This window comes from Balaenoptera musculus, chromosome 7 (assembly GCF_009873245.2).
Source record: "Balaenoptera musculus isolate JJ_BM4_2016_0621 chromosome 7, mBalMus1.pri.v3, whole genome shotgun sequence".
NCBI classification, from domain to species: Eukaryota; Metazoa; Chordata; class Mammalia; order Artiodactyla; family Balaenopteridae; genus Balaenoptera; species Balaenoptera musculus.
In genome coordinates, this window is record NC_045791.1 from 59,043,114 (window position 1) to 59,061,409 (window position 18,296).

General features: G+C 38.5%; 1 protein-coding gene and 1 non-coding gene across 10 annotated transcripts in view; both read left to right on the forward strand.

Moving 5' to 3' along the window:
- The window catches only part of OSBPL6 (oxysterol binding protein like 6), a 214,572-nt gene that overhangs the window by 167,815 nt on the left and 28,461 nt on the right, over window positions 1-18,296 (forward strand). For 7 of the 9 annotated variants that reach the window (XM_036857698.1, XM_036857704.1, XM_036857701.1 and 4 more), the window contains 3 exons: window positions 3,512-3,586; window positions 8,878-9,043; window positions 12,915-13,048. In XM_036857698.1, coding sequence (XP_036713593.1) covers window positions 3,512-3,586; window positions 8,878-9,043; window positions 12,915-13,048 — 375 coding nt within the window. The remainder of the gene's footprint in view (window positions 1-3,511; window positions 3,587-8,877; window positions 9,044-12,914; window positions 13,049-18,296) is intronic. The other 2 variants (XM_036857705.1, XM_036857707.1) reach the window with 2 other exon arrangements.
- LOC118898604 lies at window positions 9,315-9,458 on the forward strand. Its single transcript, XR_005020750.1, has one exon. It is a non-coding gene; the product is annotated as a small nucleolar RNA SNORA79 (small nucleolar RNA).

Consider the following 18,296-nt stretch of genomic DNA (forward strand, 5'->3'; position numbering starts at 1 on the left):
TAAATCAATCTATATTCTAACACAGAGGTAAAAGGGGCTGCTTTTTAGAATTCTTCAGTCTTTTAAATAAGAACAATAATTCTTCCTTAATTCTGGTTTTATTGATAACATTCTTTGTGTTTTAATTCTGAATGCTTGAATAACAAACTTTTTGTTGCTTTGCTTGCTAATCTGATATATTTGAAAATAAATTTTCACAAGCACTAATGATCGGTGTTTTTTTTTAGTTAAAATGTCCACATTCTATGAACACAATTTTTTGTGGTCTTTTGTTCAGTATGTTTCTGTGCGTTTTCCCTTCTTTTCAGAAAATTAATACTATAGAGACAAATGTGCCAAATGACTTCACAAGAAAATTGCCTAAAATTGCTTTTGAGCACATGATTGTCTAGTTTTGTGGTGGTTGTTTTTTGTTGTTGTTGTTGTTTTTTAAACATGGTATCTATGGTTATCATAGCCAGGAAAAAAGAACCTTAATTATAAATAAAATAATTGAAGAAGGCCAGCATCATAAGAACATATACATTTGTGGATAGATATCATTTCAATCTTGTTTTTATAAGGTATCCCATTGAACAAATTCCCATTCACAGCTGTGGTCTGCAGTAGGTTTGTTCTCAATGTGTATGAGTGCAATGCCACTGGCTGTCCTACTGTGGTTACAAGGCCCACCATGGTCCCCATATCACTCAGTTTTTTTCTGGAGGAAACAGAATGTAACTCTGAATAGCCCTCCTATTCACAGGCTGTGCTTTTCAATGTGTGAAGAGTTTATGAAGATTTTTTTCTGAGTCATCAAAAGAAGTTGTTCAAAAAGCAGGAGAATATTCTCCATTTCATATTCCTGTCACATTTTGGGGTGGTTTGTTCTTAAATTTTCATTTATGCTCTTTTGCCTTGTTTCTGTTTTGCCAAAGAGTAACAAAATGGCCCTTGTGATTCTACTTTAATTATTTTGGGGGGAAATTGAAACCATCTCATCCCCATACTCAAAGAAAACGTTAAACTTTGGAAAGTAGATTTAGTTCCAACTCCAGTGGAAATAAATAGACTGAGAGGTGGCAAGTAAGCTATTAATCATTCCCAGAGAAACCTCACTTCCACTTGAACTGGTAAAACAAAGGACCATAGGGTGAATGCTGCAGAATTTAGTACCATCCCTAGACGTTTTCTGCTCACCCAAACCGACAGGCCTTCCAGGATCCCTCAGGATGCTCATTCTCTACCACTGAGAAGTTACTTGGAAGTTTCTTCACCATGCACACCTGACTGGGGAATCTTAAAATCAGCCAGGGATGACTATGACTAATATGAATGTCATTACTCATCAGTATTTTACCTACAGAAAGTCATAGCATTTATTTTTACTGTGGTGGATTAAACATACCCACCACTTTCTCCCACCCTAATACACAGGTTTTTCCCTCCTGTTTTAAATGTTTCTTGACCATCAGAATCCCATCTCATGATACCAAGTATTTGTTTTGAGCCCATAATCATCTCACTACTCGAACCACTTTCTTCATTGTTGTGGCCAACTTGAGAGATTTTTTGTAGTGAGTGGCTCATTTTTCATCCCCTCTATCGTTTGGAACTTCTAGACCACCAGCCATTTATGCAGGAACCTAGACTGCCTGGTGGTGGTGGTGGTTATTGTTCCTGCTATTGTTGTTATGGATCTTGTTTTACTGAAGTTTGTATGCAGCATTCTGTAGTAGTTGTAATTTTTGAAATAATTATAAAGTAGATCATTTTAAAAATTGACCTTAGGAAAGTAAAAATGAAGAACATGTTATACTGGATGTTTGATTGCTTAGTCTTAGGTAAGTTAGATTATGCTATTGATTTGAATGTGAATGTTAAAATTTGGACCATATTTCTCCTTGAAGCCACTGGGAAGCTAGCTCAAGAATCCATCGTATAATTCATTGGAAGCAATAGTTGTCCTAGATGTCTCTGTGGAATTACCTGTTAGAAAAAATACTTCCTGTGTCCCAAAGCTCAAATCTCTCATTCTCATAAAAATCTCAGTATCATCATTATGCAGTAAAACAGTTTGGTTGTGTTTTTAAATGAGGTGGAGGAGGGCAAGAAGAGAATGATTTTATAAGTGTTGCTGTAGAAGAGATTGCTGTTACATTTCCTGTGTTGCTAATAGCATGCATTAAATACTAGATCCGTAGATATTGGAGAGAATGAGGAATAGTAGGAGGTATGGGGTAGCAGATAAATGATCTGATGTCATTCATGTGCAGCTGTCCTAGATCTCACAGATGCTCAAATTACACTGAAGAGTAAAAATATATTCTTTCTCCTTTTTTTTTTTTAACTACAATAGGCATAAAGGAATTTTGTATAGGAAATGTTTTGTCTAGAGCAGATTATATGTGTGTGTTTGTGTTTAATAAACATATACATATATGTACACAGAAGGTTTATGACGATTGAGAGAAATGTGAATGTAATTTGGAAAATTAAAGAGAATTGGAGATATAAGAATTTAAAATATTTTTCTGTTATTCCAAAGACTAACACAGCCATGCTGTTTTTTTTCTCAGTCTGACTGTTAGGTGACTCTGAGAACATTTCAGCTAATTGGAACTGAAATTATTGCTCACAACCTTGAAGAGTCAGGGTCTGTCAAATGCAGCAAAATTGAGTTGATTAGAAGGCAGTGTTATTATCCCTTTATCGTGTCCACCAAAAAGAGAAGAAAAAAAACAAAGAAGGAAAGAAAGCAAGCTCTAAGATTCTTCTACTGATTTATGCATAGTTGCACATCACTAAATGAAGCCTATACTTTCAGATTTTCATAGCTGATTTTTATAGGTGTTATCCCAGCACACTGAGGACATTGAGATTTTTTTCCTATGTTATGGGGACTGGCTTCCTCCTTGGAAAATTCTTCAACCGGAAAATCAATATCATTCTTAATATTGAATCCCAGAGACCTTTATAGTAGGAAAAAACATAGGGAGTTGAGGATTCCTGGTATCCTTCCCCTTACTTTTTCCTCCCAGCAAGAAACAAAAAATTCTTCCAGACCAACAGGAGGCTCTCATTACAACCTGTTTGTTTTAGCCTTTGCACATTATTTATTTAGTCACTTTTCCCTGAACTCATTTTTTTTTTTTTTTTGCTTCTATCTACTAAATGCCTTTTGGCTTCGTAGAACATGGCATTGCATGAATAAAAGAAGACGTACATTTATTTTACCTTGAAATCGTAAGCTCTTCATCACTTCATAACTTTCCATCTCCTTTTGGGGTAGGGGTTATATTCAGCAAATAGATTTAAGTGTTTGGGTGTTCTACCATGAGAACAATAAACTTTTCTCACAGCACGAATGCCCCTCCAAGCTATTTTCAATGCTAAGATTTAGCAAAAGTCAACTTTCAGTTAAAAATTCTCCCTCTCCCTTGTCTGATTATCTTTCATCCTCCCATATCCTGTCTTCTCCCTCCCCCATCCCGTGTTTTCTCCTCCCTCCTCTTCTCTCATTCACTGTCAGGAAGGGCCATCTTCGAAGGGCCAGTTCAGCACAACTCGGCGCCGGCAGAGGCTAGCAGCAGCAGTGGCTACAACAGTGAGTGGATTTCAGTCTCAAGTGGATGTTTAATGAGAATGAGAAACTGTGTACTAGTGTCACCCTGCCCCGCATTCTAATGGTGCCCCTCGTGTGCGATGGCATCAAGCACAGCCCTCTCCTGTGTTGGCGAAGCTCTCGCATGTTCTCTGGCTGTCTTTGCAGTGCCGGCCTCGCACACAGGTGTTTGGGTTTGCAATGGAAAACTATCATGGGATCCAGATCTCTACTTCTACTCTCAGTGTGAGAAACAGTTTAAATTCAAGGATGCAAAACGGAGTGTGTGGGCGATGTCCTGAAACGATGTGGGTTTGGGGGTTTTTCTTTTTGTATTTTTTTTTTTTTTTTTTGCCATACTGATATTGGAACCTTTGCTAACTGATTTCTGTTTTTCTAAGAAAAGCCATGTTACTACAGACATAAATTGTGCTTTTTTGGTAGCAATGTGACTATTTGAAAAGGATGTGAGAATAAAGAAATGAGAGGGTAAGAAAGGTGAATTTTGATGTCATCTCTCAGCGGCTACCCAAACTTACACTTAGCAAAGGAAAGTTGTTTTCTGGAAAGAATATTGAGCTGGAAATCAGAAAATATAGTGTGGAAAGGAGAAAACCACAAAGTTAAATGGTGTTTAATTCACATCTAGATGTTAGTTTGGCTTTTTTTTTTTTAAAGAGAAAATAGGATGGATATTAGGAGGATAGAGGAAGTATTGAGATATATAAGGCAAATAACTAAAACTTAAAATTGAATAGAAGGTGCTTAGAATAGTGAACTGCCACGTGGAATATAAAATAGAATATGTAAACCAAGAACCTTATGCTGGATAAAAATAAATCATAATATTTGTTTAATCATGACATCCTATCAACTTTTTATATACAGAGTACTGAGTTCATGGCAAACATTAATTTTTTGGCTATTACGTAAGATTTCCTGAATTATCATAGTCTTGCTCTTGCTGCTGGAGGAATGTATTTTAAGACTAGAATTGCTGAAAAATATGAAAAGATTTTGGTTGCGTTGTAGGGGAATGGATACTGGTGTATGGATTGTTGGTTTTCTACTTTATAACTAGTGACTGACTCTTGATTTATATCTGGGTACTTCGCTGGTTTGTTTGAGAGACAGAAATAATTTTGATTGTGAAATGGACAAGTGACATGGAATTTATTAGTCACTGACTCTTAAACTCACAGCTTTGTGAACACTTGAACAAACAAATTTTTGAAATTGATTTCATGATTAATGTCTATCTTATGCATGTATTCAAATACAGATGAAAAAAGTATCTGATACTGAGATGGTAACAGACTCTGACAATAAATCCATGTAAAATCAATTTTTAAATTCTTAAATGTAACCTTTCATTTACAAAATTCAGAAATCCAAATGATTATTAGAGAGAGAACAATATCTCAGTATGGAAAGGGAGGGTCAGTCATTTTATGAAAATACAAATGTTTCCTTAAATAATGTACTTCTAAGATGGCATGCAGGGAAGTGTTTGTGTTTCTACTGTGTTCATTTTTTGATTGCAGATACATATAGTGAGTATAATAAAACTGAGATTAGAACCTATCTGAATAGGTTGATTTTTTTTTTTTTAGTTGGGAGTACAAGAGAAAAAGCTTTTGAAAGATGGAGGTATTAATGCTCACCTCCTCCAGGGTAGCTGTGACCACAGAGGTTAAGAATAACTTAGAGCGTCTAACGAGTGAAGCTGGCAGCATTTAGTCATGTATTCAGGAATAACTAGAGGGAGTGGTTACTCTAAACCCTCCAGGATCTGTAGCTTTTAACTCCATACCAGAGCAGGACAGCATCTAGCAGGACCTCCCACTGGCTCCCTCAGCCCCTCGCCCACATCTCAGTGACCTGTCGCTGGTGACTCAGCCCTCCTGTTTCTTTTAGTGCAGTGGTTCCCCTTTATTCCCTGTCTTTCCTCTTCCCAACAGTAAAGTTAGCCCACACATTTGGAGTCTGTCCTATCCTGCTAGTTACCTTTGGTCTGGAATTCTTCCAGATGACTCCAGCTATTTGTTCTCCTTGCCCACTTAGGTGTGTAGGGCAGCTGAGATTGCTCCCAAAGGCAAGAACACCCAAGATGTTTCAGAGATTTATTCTTGTTGATTCTTAGCACCAGCATCCATAATGGTCCACTTGCGCCATCAGGCAGGCCCAACGGAATAGGGGGTTGGGAAGGAGAAACGCTGGCCCCTCCCCGTGGAAGGACCCCAAGAGTCCCAGTGCAGTCAGTACTCCACACTGGCATCCCTGTCCATGGGATGCAGAGTAACAGCAGACTTTTCACATTCGCTCCGTGAGTTGTGTATGCTCAATATCTTCCTTAGACTTGCTGTTGTGTGTTCTCTTTTTCATTCATGTTCACCACTGCTAAATTTCAGTGCCAGTAGCTCACTGTCAATCTATTTCTCTTTTGACTTCTTTATAGACAGGTGATAAAAGCATCTCCTAACAGCCCCCTTCCAAACTGCAGTTACTGGTACCAGAATATTCCAGGATCAGGCTTCCTCCCTGTCACAGGATTTCAAGGAAGCCCTGGATTTCTTTCCTAAGGAGGATGTGAAGTTGCATTTCCAGCATTGAGGTTTCTCACATACAAACATTGAGAGTTGTAGACAGCCCCACTCCAGTCATCACTGACAGAGAACCTAGTTACCATTTAAATTTTCAAATCCCATAATGCTCAAATTGATGAATAAAAAACTGAGTAAATAAGTCCCCAGGCTGAAGAGATATTCAGTTGGAGTTAGATTAATACATCTCAATTTGTATTCTCAATTTCATTTCATGAATTTTTCAATTAAAATGATCCATTCCATATACTTCTTTTAACCAAAAAAAAAAAAAAATCAATATAAACATTTTCAGTCAGAAGTATATAAATATTAGTTTTCAATGTCCCAGGGAACTGTTTGATTGCGGTTTGAATAGAGCATTCCAAGTCCCTTTCCCTGTGGGTTATATACAGAATCATTTTTACTGTTTTAATTGCCAATTTAAACTTCCATTATGTTCAAATATAAATTTGTAACATGTTTTTCTTCTCAGTGTCTGATTCCAACTTTTAATAAAGAGCCCATTATCTCAGGAACAAGTCTGTGTCCTCACTGGACTCCCTGGGCCTCCACTACACCCTGGCCTCCCATCACTACTTCTCCCCCAGCCTCCCTATCCACTCAAGGGAGGAGACCCCTCTCCTACGCCATGCCCCTCCTCGGAGTGTTGAGGGCACCTGAGTGCAGATAAAACCCTTTTGTTGATCCTCAACACATTTCATTCCCCACCACCAAATACGCACATTCCTTTTTCTCAAATGCTCTTCTAGTTCCTTGCATCCTGAAACCATATCCTTAAATCTGCAAACTCCTTGGTCTATCCATTTCCTCAAGTCACAGTCTCTGCCCATGACCTCCTAATCACCAACCTTTCCATGGATTCTCTGTCCCTCCTAGAGGGCCTTGGGCTGACTGCTCTTTCTAGATTTAGCATCACCACAGGCAAGGACAGAAATTTTCTTTATCTGTCTTTAAATATTCTTTCACATAAACCCCATTCCCTTATGGATATCCTAAAAAACCTCAGTCATTACTGTCACAAAGTTGCCTGGATAGGATTCCAGCAAATTACTGAACCCAAGGAGTCCATTTTCTCAAATGGCTTATCTGCCACTTTTGTGTCTCTTCTCTGGAATAGCCAGGAATTCAGATCCTGATGAGATAAACAAGCTGTTGACACCTCCCAGCCCAGTGTAGCCAAGGTCCCCATGGGGGATGAGGAAGAGTTACTTTGATGACTCCAGATACCAAATGCTTCACATATCATGTATTAACATGCTTAGCTTAGCGGAACTGGGGAGAAAGCTTCATGCCCGCTTTCTTTCCCAGTAAGCCTTGGATATCTTTTGAGATAAATAACTCCTTGCCAGGACAAAGCTACATCCTAAGGACCCTCTTCAGTCTCAACTGCCCTCACCCAGACCCACCAACTGCAGCTCAGGCTAGATTTTTGGGGTCTCTCCATCTCCTCCATCCTCTGTGTCCTCCGTGCACAGGCACGGCAAGGAGGCACAGGCACAGGCAAGGAGGCACAGGCACAGGCAAGGAGGCACAGGCACGGCAAGGAGGCACAGGCACAGGCAAGGAGGCTTGCTTGCTCCCTCCCTCCCCTCTTCTTCTGTCATGAGGTTTAAAACTAAATAAAACAATGAAAAAAGGAAGTGGTTCTGACATACATGTACATCAGACAAGATATTGGCTCCTTCCTCCTACGGCATATTTTCTGTTAGGTAGAGGGTGTGAATTATCTTTTAATTTATACAAAATTCAGCTTGTGGAGGAGTCTAAGAATCTGATTCTTGAAGATAATTGAATGCATATCTGTATAGTAAGAATTAGGGGAGGTTACTGGTAATCTGATTTATAAGAGAAATTGGTATTCTCATTTTCCAAGAGTGTTTGGCTGACAGCATTTGTAATGGTCAGGTAGAACCTTCTAGGAGGAGAGGGAAAGGTGCTTTGCCTCCACCCATCAGAAGCCTAGCCCAGATCCAGCCTGGGCAAGGAAGTACCTCTAGCCATTTGGGAAAATCTATAGGAATATGACTTTTTTTTACTTAATGCTTTTCAATATTGGCCAGTTCATAAGCCATGTTTATGTAACATACAAAGGTAAACTACAGTAACTTACATTTCATTTACAAATACATCTTGATGAATCAATTTCAAATTTAATTGTGAGTCCCTTTAAGCCATTGTTACATTTACTATTAAACTTACTTATGTTTTATCTCATGGCAATGGAGCAAGTGAATCTTTCTGTATACGCACCTCTTGAATTTTTACCTGTTCAGTAAATTCCTGCTCCAGGCTCAGAAAGAAGTAGGCATAAAAAGTGCTCTGACTTGAGTACCCAGACTTTGTGAGAGAAGGTGAGCTACGTCACAGTTCAGACTGCTTTCTGCCAGCACTGTTTTCAGTGGGTTCAGAGCTGAAGCTTATCTGGGATTGTGCCTGTTCTTCCTGTCATTGTGTAGTCATCTCTCCCTGTGACAGTGAAAAGCCAGTGAGGCAGTGGCAGTACTAAATCAACTATGGGAAACGAGACTCCTTCCTACCCAGCCACCTGCACAATAAATGAGTACTGTCTCCGAATGTGTCCTCAGGGAGGAATCTATTATTCTGGAGGCTGGAAGAGATCTTTTCTGTGTAAGAGAGGGTGGAACAATGTGCTGTTGGTCTCTAATAATTTGTGTCCTCCCCTTTCAGGTTCCTTTCAGTGCTACCATGTCCCCGGTTCGTTTGCATTCCTCCAACCCCAACCTTTGTGCAGATATTGAATTTCAGACTCCCCCTAGCCACCTCACAGACCCTCTGGAAAGTTCAATGGATTATACAAAGCTTCAAGAAGAATTTTGTCTAATTGCACAGAAAGGTAACAATAAATATAATGTGCCCTTGAGAGAAGCTCTCTTGCTTGATGGGAAGTTGCCATTTATTCTCTTATCCTTGTTTAGGTGGTCATGGTAGAAAGGTCAAATGGTTTATATATTTATTGCAATTCTATAGACAAAATGCAGTGGGATATGATGCCTGCCTCCTGGGAGAACACACATCATAGGGTTACAGTTTTGACTGAGTAAAGAAAGTAGCATTGAGGGTGAGAAAAGGCAGAAAGGCAGAAAGACAAAAAGGGTGTTAACCTTTGATGACTGTTCTTCCTATTGCCTTCAGGCCTGGCACTAGGATTGTAGGTCATCATAAATTAAAATTTGATTTTCTTCACTCAGAGAATATTAGGATAATGGGATTATCTATTTATTCTCTGAAATTTGCGGAATCAAACACTTAGGGGGAAAAAAAGGCATTATCCTAGGCAGGTCAGCAGACACTACTACTCAACATCTGTTTTTCATCACTTAATACATACTTGTGAGTTAGCCTTAGCAAGGGAAAAAAAGAAAAAAAACAGATTCTGTTTGAAACTCTTTTTTTATTAAACGACATAATAAGTTTTACTTTGCAGTTTGTGGGTAAGGAGTTCAGGAAGGCTCAGCTAAGCAGTTCTTCTGTGCCACGTGGCATTGGTTGGGTTCCCTCAACAGTATTCAGCTGGAAGCTGGGCTGAATTGTTCAAGGTGTCTTCACTAGCACTTTGGTTGGACCGCTGGGAGGCTGCACACGACTCTGTCCCTCTCCTTCTCCCTCTCCATGGCAGCTCAGGGCTCCAAAAGAATGGAGTGGATTGGAATGGAAGCAGCAGCTCTGGACCTGAAGCACTGTCCCTTCACTGCACTCTACTGGTCAGAGCTTCACAGGCCAGTCCAGATTTGAGGGGAGCAGAAGTCCACCCCACCTTGGAGTCTCTTTTTTGATGTTAAGTTTTCAATAAGGCATGTTGCAGAAGTTCAGTTGCCGTCATCAGGCACAGAGAGTAAGAGTATAATAAATAAGAAGCAGGAGAGTGGAGTGTAGGTGGATTGGGCAGTCTTGTCTGTGTTTACCAAGAAGAGCCTCAGCTCCCAAATTAACTCCCTCCCCTTATTGCTATAGTATTTAAATTTCAGCCGCTGAAACTTTGTGTGTGTGTGTGTGTGTGTGTGTGTGTGTGTTTGTGTGTGCCTTTTGATAGTACCTTCCCAGTCTCTTGGAGAAAGACACACATTATGTTGTTTTCGGTCACTAACATCTTATTATGAATTAATCACATTTATTTCCTCTGGGCCCGCTGGTAATAGGTTATAAAATATTCTTGAAAATGTGTGTTAGGGGCTTCCCTGGTGGCGCAGTGGTTGAGAATCTGCCTGCCAATGCAGGGGACACAGGTTCGAGCCCTGGTCTGGGAAGATCCCACATGCCGCGGAGCAGCTGGGCCCATGAGCCACAATTGCTGAGCCTGCGCGTCTGGAGCCTGTGCTCCGCAACAAGAGAGGCCGCGATAGTGAGAGGCCCGCGCACCGCGATGAAGAATGGACCCCACTTGCCGCAATTAGAGAAAGCCCTCGCACAGAAACGAAGACCCAACACAACCATAAATAAATAAATAAATAAATAAATAAATAAATAAATAAATAAATAAATAAATAAATAAATAAAAATTAAAAAAAAAAAAAAGAAAATGTGTGTTAAATGGAACATCTCAAGTACCCCCCATAATACTCAAGAGCCTAGTGACTCAGGAAAGAAGGGGCACACACTGAGGACATCTCTGGGAATGCTGAAGTCAACAAAAATGTATAGTCTTAAACCATCAGCAAAGATGTGCTAGCAGAGGTTTCTTTAATTCCACAATCCTGAAGCAATTAAACTATATCATCTCCCCCACCTTTTTTTTTTTCTATAGATTTTTCGGTTGAGATTCTGTAGGCCACCTCTCTTTCACCTGCTGTTTTACTCCTTGCACATTTTTATTGCATGTCTTAGCTGGATGCTAATCATGTCATTAGACTAGAACAATGTTATTCTGTTTATGTAACAGCATAGATTTATGGCCAGGAAAGCCAGTAGCTTTTACTTCTAATGTGAGGTTATAGCAGCAGGTAAAATGAGACAGCAAATGTGTAAATTAACTATAGCACAGCTTCTAAAGGAAGATGGGTAAATTTGAAGGTAGCCCTGGGAAAGCTTTGTGTATTTGGTTGCAATCCGGAGGCTTTCAGGAAATCCAAGTTTCAACAGAATTTTAAAGCCTTTGTTGAAACAACATATTTTCTTTTCAGTTGTGCTAGAAAAAAAGGGGGGGCTTTTCTATGACTATTGAATGAACTCTTTAGGAAGAATTATGGATTTTGAAATGAGTGAGAGTCCGCTTTTAGAGCTGCCAGTTGGGTTAACATATTTCAGCTATCAAGTTATTACCTTAAAATTGATAACTAGAATGTAGCATATAAATCAATAGATTGTGAGTCCCTTATGATCTCACCATTTTTCCCCTTTAATTCAGGCCACTGTTTTATGCTAAATTTTTCCATTTCTTTAAAAAAATCCTTTCTCTTATAAGGAAATCCCTTTTAGAAGACTTTGCATTTTATAGAAACTGTTATAATAAAGATAGGAGTTGGAAATTCAGCCTTTTTGTGTTTCAGAATTAAAGACTGCCTTGGATTTTTCCCAATGTATGTTGTTAGGTATGCAGAAATGGCAGTGGAGGTTGTTTTTATTGTTGCTTTTATTTTGTTTTATTTCTAGCTCTATTGAGATATAATTGACATGTAGTATTGTATAAGTTCAAGGTATACATGTTGATTTGATACACTTATATACTGAAAATAATTGCGATAGCTAACACCGTACCATTTCTTTTTTTTTTAATATTTATTTGGTTGTGCTGGGTCTTTGTTGCAGCAGGCGGGCTCCTTAGTTGCAGCTCGCAGGCTCCTTAGTTGTGACTCACTGGCTCCTTAGTTGCAGCACATGGGCTCCTTAGTTATGGCTTGCTGGCTCCTTAGTTGCGGCAAGTGGGCTCCTAAGTTGCAGCATGCATGTGGGATCTAGTTCCCTGACCAGGGATTGAACTCGGGCCCCCTGCATTGGGAGTGTGGAGTCTTCACCACTGCACCACAAGGGAAGTCCCACCATTTCTTTTTTGTGGTGAGAACATTTAAGATCTACTCTCTTAGCAACTTTCATGTAAATAATATAGTGCTATTAACTATAACATCATACTGTACATTAGATCCCGAGAACTTATTCATCTTATAACTGTAAGTTTGTACTCTTTAAAAACACTTCTGATATCATGATGTTCTTGGCTGAGAAAATAATGCAAGTGCTGTTCTTAAGACCAAAACATTTCCTACCCCAAAGAGAACTAGTTAGAACTTCTAAAATAGCTGTCTTATTTATATTGGTAGGATTCATAAAATGCTCTTGTTTGGGTACACACTTTGGGGAAATAATTTTTGATAGTTCTAAATGATTTGCATGAGGCTTCATTGTACACAGAACTGCTCAAATATTGCCTTCAAATATGGCAGAGTAAAACTTGTTCCCTTTTCCTTCTAGGAATTATAGTTTAGTTTCTAAATATTGAAATTTAAAAATTGATAATTTTATATGCTGCTTCCAGGTCTTTGTTGGCTTATCTGGTTTGAAATGCTAAAACTTTCATCCTGATTAATTACCATTCCTATATTTGTGTATGGATGTTCTGGTAGATTCCATTTTATGGCTGACTTTCAATTAGACTGTAACACAAACTTTCCAGAAAATATCTGTGTATGAGTTAAAGTACTGAGAAGTTTATAGTTTTGTATATTCTTTCTGGATCCATTTGATCTTTGTTTCTTACTTTTCTCCCCACGCAGTGCATTCTCTTTTGAAGTCAGCGTTTAATAGCATAGCTATAGAGAAGGAGAAGCTTAAGCAGATGGTTTCTGAGCAGGATCACAATAAAGGCCACAGCACGCAGATGGCACGGCTCCGACAGTCACTGTCTCAGGTAAATGAGAGTGTTTGTTTCACTCTCATAATACATGCCTAACCCTATAAGCCAAAGATGGGGGTGGAGGCAATCCATCATGGGGATGGCACATCATCTGAAATTCTCCCAAGACATTGCAGTGTCAGTATTACATTTTATTACTTTTCTTCCAAACAATATCAAGGTAAGAGTGAAAATGAACCAAACTTGCTTGCAAACATAAATGCTATTTTGGCTGATTGAATACTTCTAATGCCTCTCTGTAGTCATTATAAGGCAGTCCCTGGTTTAAAAAAAAAAGAAAAAATCATGCATTTATACATGATTTACATACACATTTAAACAGTTATGTTCCAGAATATGTTTGATCCAATGTCAAATAGACAAAATCTACCAGATCTTCCACACTTAACTATTTTTTCCCACTTACATTTTAATCTGTTGAAAATTACTGATAAATATTACCTATTTTTTCTATTCTGATTTGCACTCTTAGGATTTTCTTCCTAAGTTATGCTCCCTGAAGCTAGACTCTTATATATATTTCAGTATATATTTTACACTATAATAAATATTACTCAATATATATTATATTGATCTTATTAATACCAATCAAGTCCCTGTGTATTTCAAGGTTGAAATTTCTGTTAAAAATCCTTTAAAACTGCACTTATGCTTTCTTTTTCTTTTTTTTTTTGACTTGTATATGGATATAATTATGACAAAATACCTCTCCTATAAATGCAGATGATAATGTTAAGAAGCGTTTAAATCTTGGAAAAGCACTCAGATATGTATTCATAGTTACATATTTAGATTTAGCTATATGAAGTTGCACTTATGCTTTCTTACACTGAGCACTTCCTCTGAAATATTTTCATTTAGTCTATAAATGCACCTTTAAAACTTCCTTTGAGACTTCAATGTTGTTATTGATTTTGTGTGAGAACTCAGTGTTTATATAAAATATTGTTCACTTCCTGGTGCCTTGGATCAGAGCGAAGGAGCAAGCAAATCCTGGGTAAGTGGTTTTCCATGTGGATCAGCTCCTGCTTGAAGAGTTTCCCTCAGTTCCTGAAAATTAGACTTAAACTGGTCTCGCCATGTTTTATGTCCCTGAACTGTCAGCTTCTTTTCAGCGTTAAGTTTCACGTTATTGAATGCTGTTTTCTGGGCCACACTTTCTGCTGTTTGCCATCAAACACTGTCAGTTGAGGTGCATATGCTGCTTCCAGTGCAAAACTAGGGAACTCGAGAGCCTGAGCATTCCAAGCGGCAACTGTGTTCCAGTCTGCAGAGGGCTTCCTTCACAAGCACACTTGAACGGTTGCCCTGGACTGATCTCATGTCATGTATCTGTCGGACACCTAGTCCATGTTAATCGATCTTCTGAATCGTGATCCTGAAAGGATCACGAATCAGAAAGATCAAAATAATGGTGAGTAAACATCTTGTATGTCATCCTGTAAATGTGTCAAATACACTTTTGTCCCCCTACATGTTGCAGTGTTTTCTTCAGATGTATTAAGGATTGAAGTCTTAGTGGTATGAGATAAGCTTGTGCTGAGAAAAATAAGAAAATGTGCTTGTTTCCCGCTTGCTTGCTTTTATTTGCTTGTTGGTAAGACAGAGAATAGTAAACACGTCTAAGTTTGGGAGGTCAGGTGAGATTAGAAATGGTGATGAAGAGAAATTTTAAAGCAGTTATTCATTTGTTCATTCATTTATTCATTGTGTTTAATTCAACTACTGTACTTTAGGTACAGTGCAAGGTATAGGACACCAAGTTAAAAGTAGCCCTGGCCATGTTCCCAGGAAGTTCATGATCTGACTACTGAGATGAGCAGTATTTACTCAGGAAACAGTTAAATGGACCACGCTGTAGTCCATTCCCAGTGGCACATGAGCAGTGCAGATTTCCAGGGCTCTGGGTGTTCAGAGAAATGAGAGATGCCTGAGCTGTGAGCAGACCCAGAGATCAGGTTCGTGGAAGAATTGGTCCTTGATGGACCTCAGGAGACAGCAGCAGCTGTTAGCAACATGACAAAAGTAAAATAAAGTGAAATTACATCAACTTGCGTGCTTCGGGTTAAATGTTTCCTTCTCTTGTCTAAACATTTATTTGCATCTAGACTTAGAGCCTCAATAGATTTTTGTTGGGTTATTTGCGGGGGTGGGGGGGTGTTATATTTACTTCGTTTTTTTGAACTCCAAAAATGTGAAAATAATTTGGGACTATAAAGATAGTTATACCCTATCCACTAGCGAATTCAGTGCTTCCAGTTCTGTGTTATCACAGCATCTTGGCTGTGTTCACATCCTTGTGTCTGTACATACCTTCCCATTGGGTGGATCATTTCCTCCTGAGCTCTAGGGCTCAGGAGAGATGCCCTGGCAGAAAGATGTGGATACCCCCGTATATCGGTGCATTTATAGATGTTGATAAATTGTGTTTTCAGTCAGAATAAAAGAGGCCAATGATGCTGCCATAGAGAACATTAGTATTTAAAGGACAAGCTAAAAAAAACAAACAAAAAAACGAGGATCCTTTGATGGAAACCCAGGGGAAACAGCTGACAAATTTAGATAGCTATGATCATTGAGATCAAGGGTAAAGAGTTTTGATAATTTCAAGAATGAAAAGGTTAACAGGGTCTGACTTAGCAGCAAATGATATATGGACTGAAAGTCAACCTTGAATTTGGCAGTCATCTAAGTTTGTTTGTATCATGAAGGGAAGGAACTAGCAGATAAGGAGACATTGAAGATGGGAAACAATTAACTGATGTAGCCATCTTGATTGGCTAATTCTTCTATTTTCATTGTGCCTCTTTAAATATAGCACTAAGGATTGAACAAGATATGAAATAGCTTGAGTACATTGAGACAGCTGTTCTACGTATGTTTCTATGTTAATATAACATCACATTATAGTGTGATTTTAGGTAGCCTAAAGACATCTTTGATCCTTATTCAGGTATCATCAGTTAGATCCCAGATACTTTTTTAATGAACAGTTACCAATCCAAGTTTCCCCCCAGAAAGGGAAGGAGAGAGACTGTTTAAATAACTTCTTAGATCAGTCTAACGTTTTTAAAGCTTATTTTTTATTTGACATAAGTCCGATTTGATATATGTCTAATGATTAAAATGCTGCTTTTCAATAAAGCTTTTAAATATATCAACTTGGCAAATTCCATCATCCTTTTAGAAGGTACATAGCATAATAAAATAAGTAAAATTAGCATTCTTCACTACATGCTCAGCATAAATTTTTACCTGCCTTGGGCATGTAATAATTTGCAAGGCTGAACAGTATAATGAATTTCTCTTCTAAAGTAATATTTCATCCCTGATCTATATGTAAACAAAAATGTACATAATTCTGTTATTTTACCCCATGAAACTTTAAAAGTAAACTTTTACACCTGAAAGGCAGCATAGATGTTGGATTTACACCTGTAGGACAAGGTATTTTATGTGGCACGTATCCCTTTGTAAATGACTTTATTTCACAGCAGCTATAATTTTATGCACTGAACACCAAAATCAAATAGTATATAGTAAGACTATGGTAAACTCAGCCCCCTAGATTACTATAATGAAAGATTCAACTTGCCTTGAGTCTGTCTTCAATACATTACACTCCGTCACTATTACCAGTTTGATTTCTGGCCCCAGAGTTTGTACACAGCTTGTGCTAAATGCATTGGGTGTTGGGTCCATACAAATGTGAGCAGAAGAATACGACCCAGTACTCAGTCTAGAGTTACTGAATTTCATTAAATCAGTACGACATCCACTGTTAGATGTGCCATCATTCTGTGCATTACTAAGAAACAAAAAAATGTCAATTAAACTGACCAGTGCTTCAGAGGTGTTAATGTTTGAGGAATTGTGCATATTAGAATCAGTGAAACGTGGTATGTTTGGGAATGTAAGCAAAGACATTGGCTTAAGGCACGTAGCAGCATAGTTAAAGCCCAGTCATAGCGTTTACCATCCTTCCTGTCTACAGCATTTGATACATCCAAAATAGGTATTCTGTGTTGGGATAAATGTTTTAAGTGTATTTGTTCCTGAATTTCAGACTTCCCTGAGACTTGGCCAGATTTGTTGTATATAAAGATATTCTTCATAGAATCCTTTACATCTTTTTTTTTAGCTATCCAGTAACTTTAAATTGATGTCATTTTGGACATAATTTGGCAATGTTTATTAAAAGCCTTAAAAATATTTTACCCTTTGACCCTTTGGTCCATGGCTGATATGTATAATCTAAGGGGGTAATGCTGAATGTAGAAAGCCTGTATGCACATAAACGTTCATGGCAGCATTATTTATCCTCATAAAAATCAGTAACAACGTAAGTGCCCAAGAGTAGAAAATAATCACTTGTTCCGCAGTTATTAAAATCACATTTGTGAAGAGTTTGAAACGTAAAATAAATATCTGTATACAAAGAATAAGTGGCAGACACTGGGTGTAGAATATGTTCCCATTAAATAATGTGGAAAATGCATAAGAAAAAAAGCTAGAAAGAACTATACCAAGCTACCGGGCTTCCCTGGTGGCGCAGTGGTTAAGAATCCGCCTGCCAATGTAGGGGACACGGGTTCAAGCCCTGGTCCAGGAAGATCCCACATGCCACGGAGCAACTAAGCCCGTGCGCCACAACTACTGAGACTGCGCTCTAGAGCCCACGAGCCACAACTACTGAGCCTGCGTGCCACAACTACTGAAGCCTGCACACCTAGAGCCCGTGCTCCCCAACAAGAGAAGCCACCGCAATGAGAAGCGCGTGCACCTCAACAAAGAGTAGCCCCCGCTCACTGCAACTAGAGAGAAAGCCCGCGTGCAGCAACAAAGTCCCAATGCAGCCAAAAATGAATAAATTAAATAAATAAATTTAAAAAAAGAAAGAAGAAAGAAATATACCAAGCTACCAGAAATTGGTTGATTGGGTAGTAAGGTATGAATTTTTAAAAATATTTTTCTACTTTTTTGTGTTTTCCAAATACACTATAATAGTATTTTTTTAATAAAAAACAAGGTGATTTTTAAGGGATACCCAGGTTCTTGACAGTCTAGCTTTGACAGTTTCCATACTTATATTCTCACTCCTTTTCAACCAGTTTTGCTTTTATCTGAAGGGTTTAAGTCTTCTGGTGATCCCACATTGCCATATGTTTCATATCCTTCTCCAGCCTTCAGGCTTCTATGTGTCCTTCCCAGAACCCACAGTTCCATTCAGTAAAATGTATAT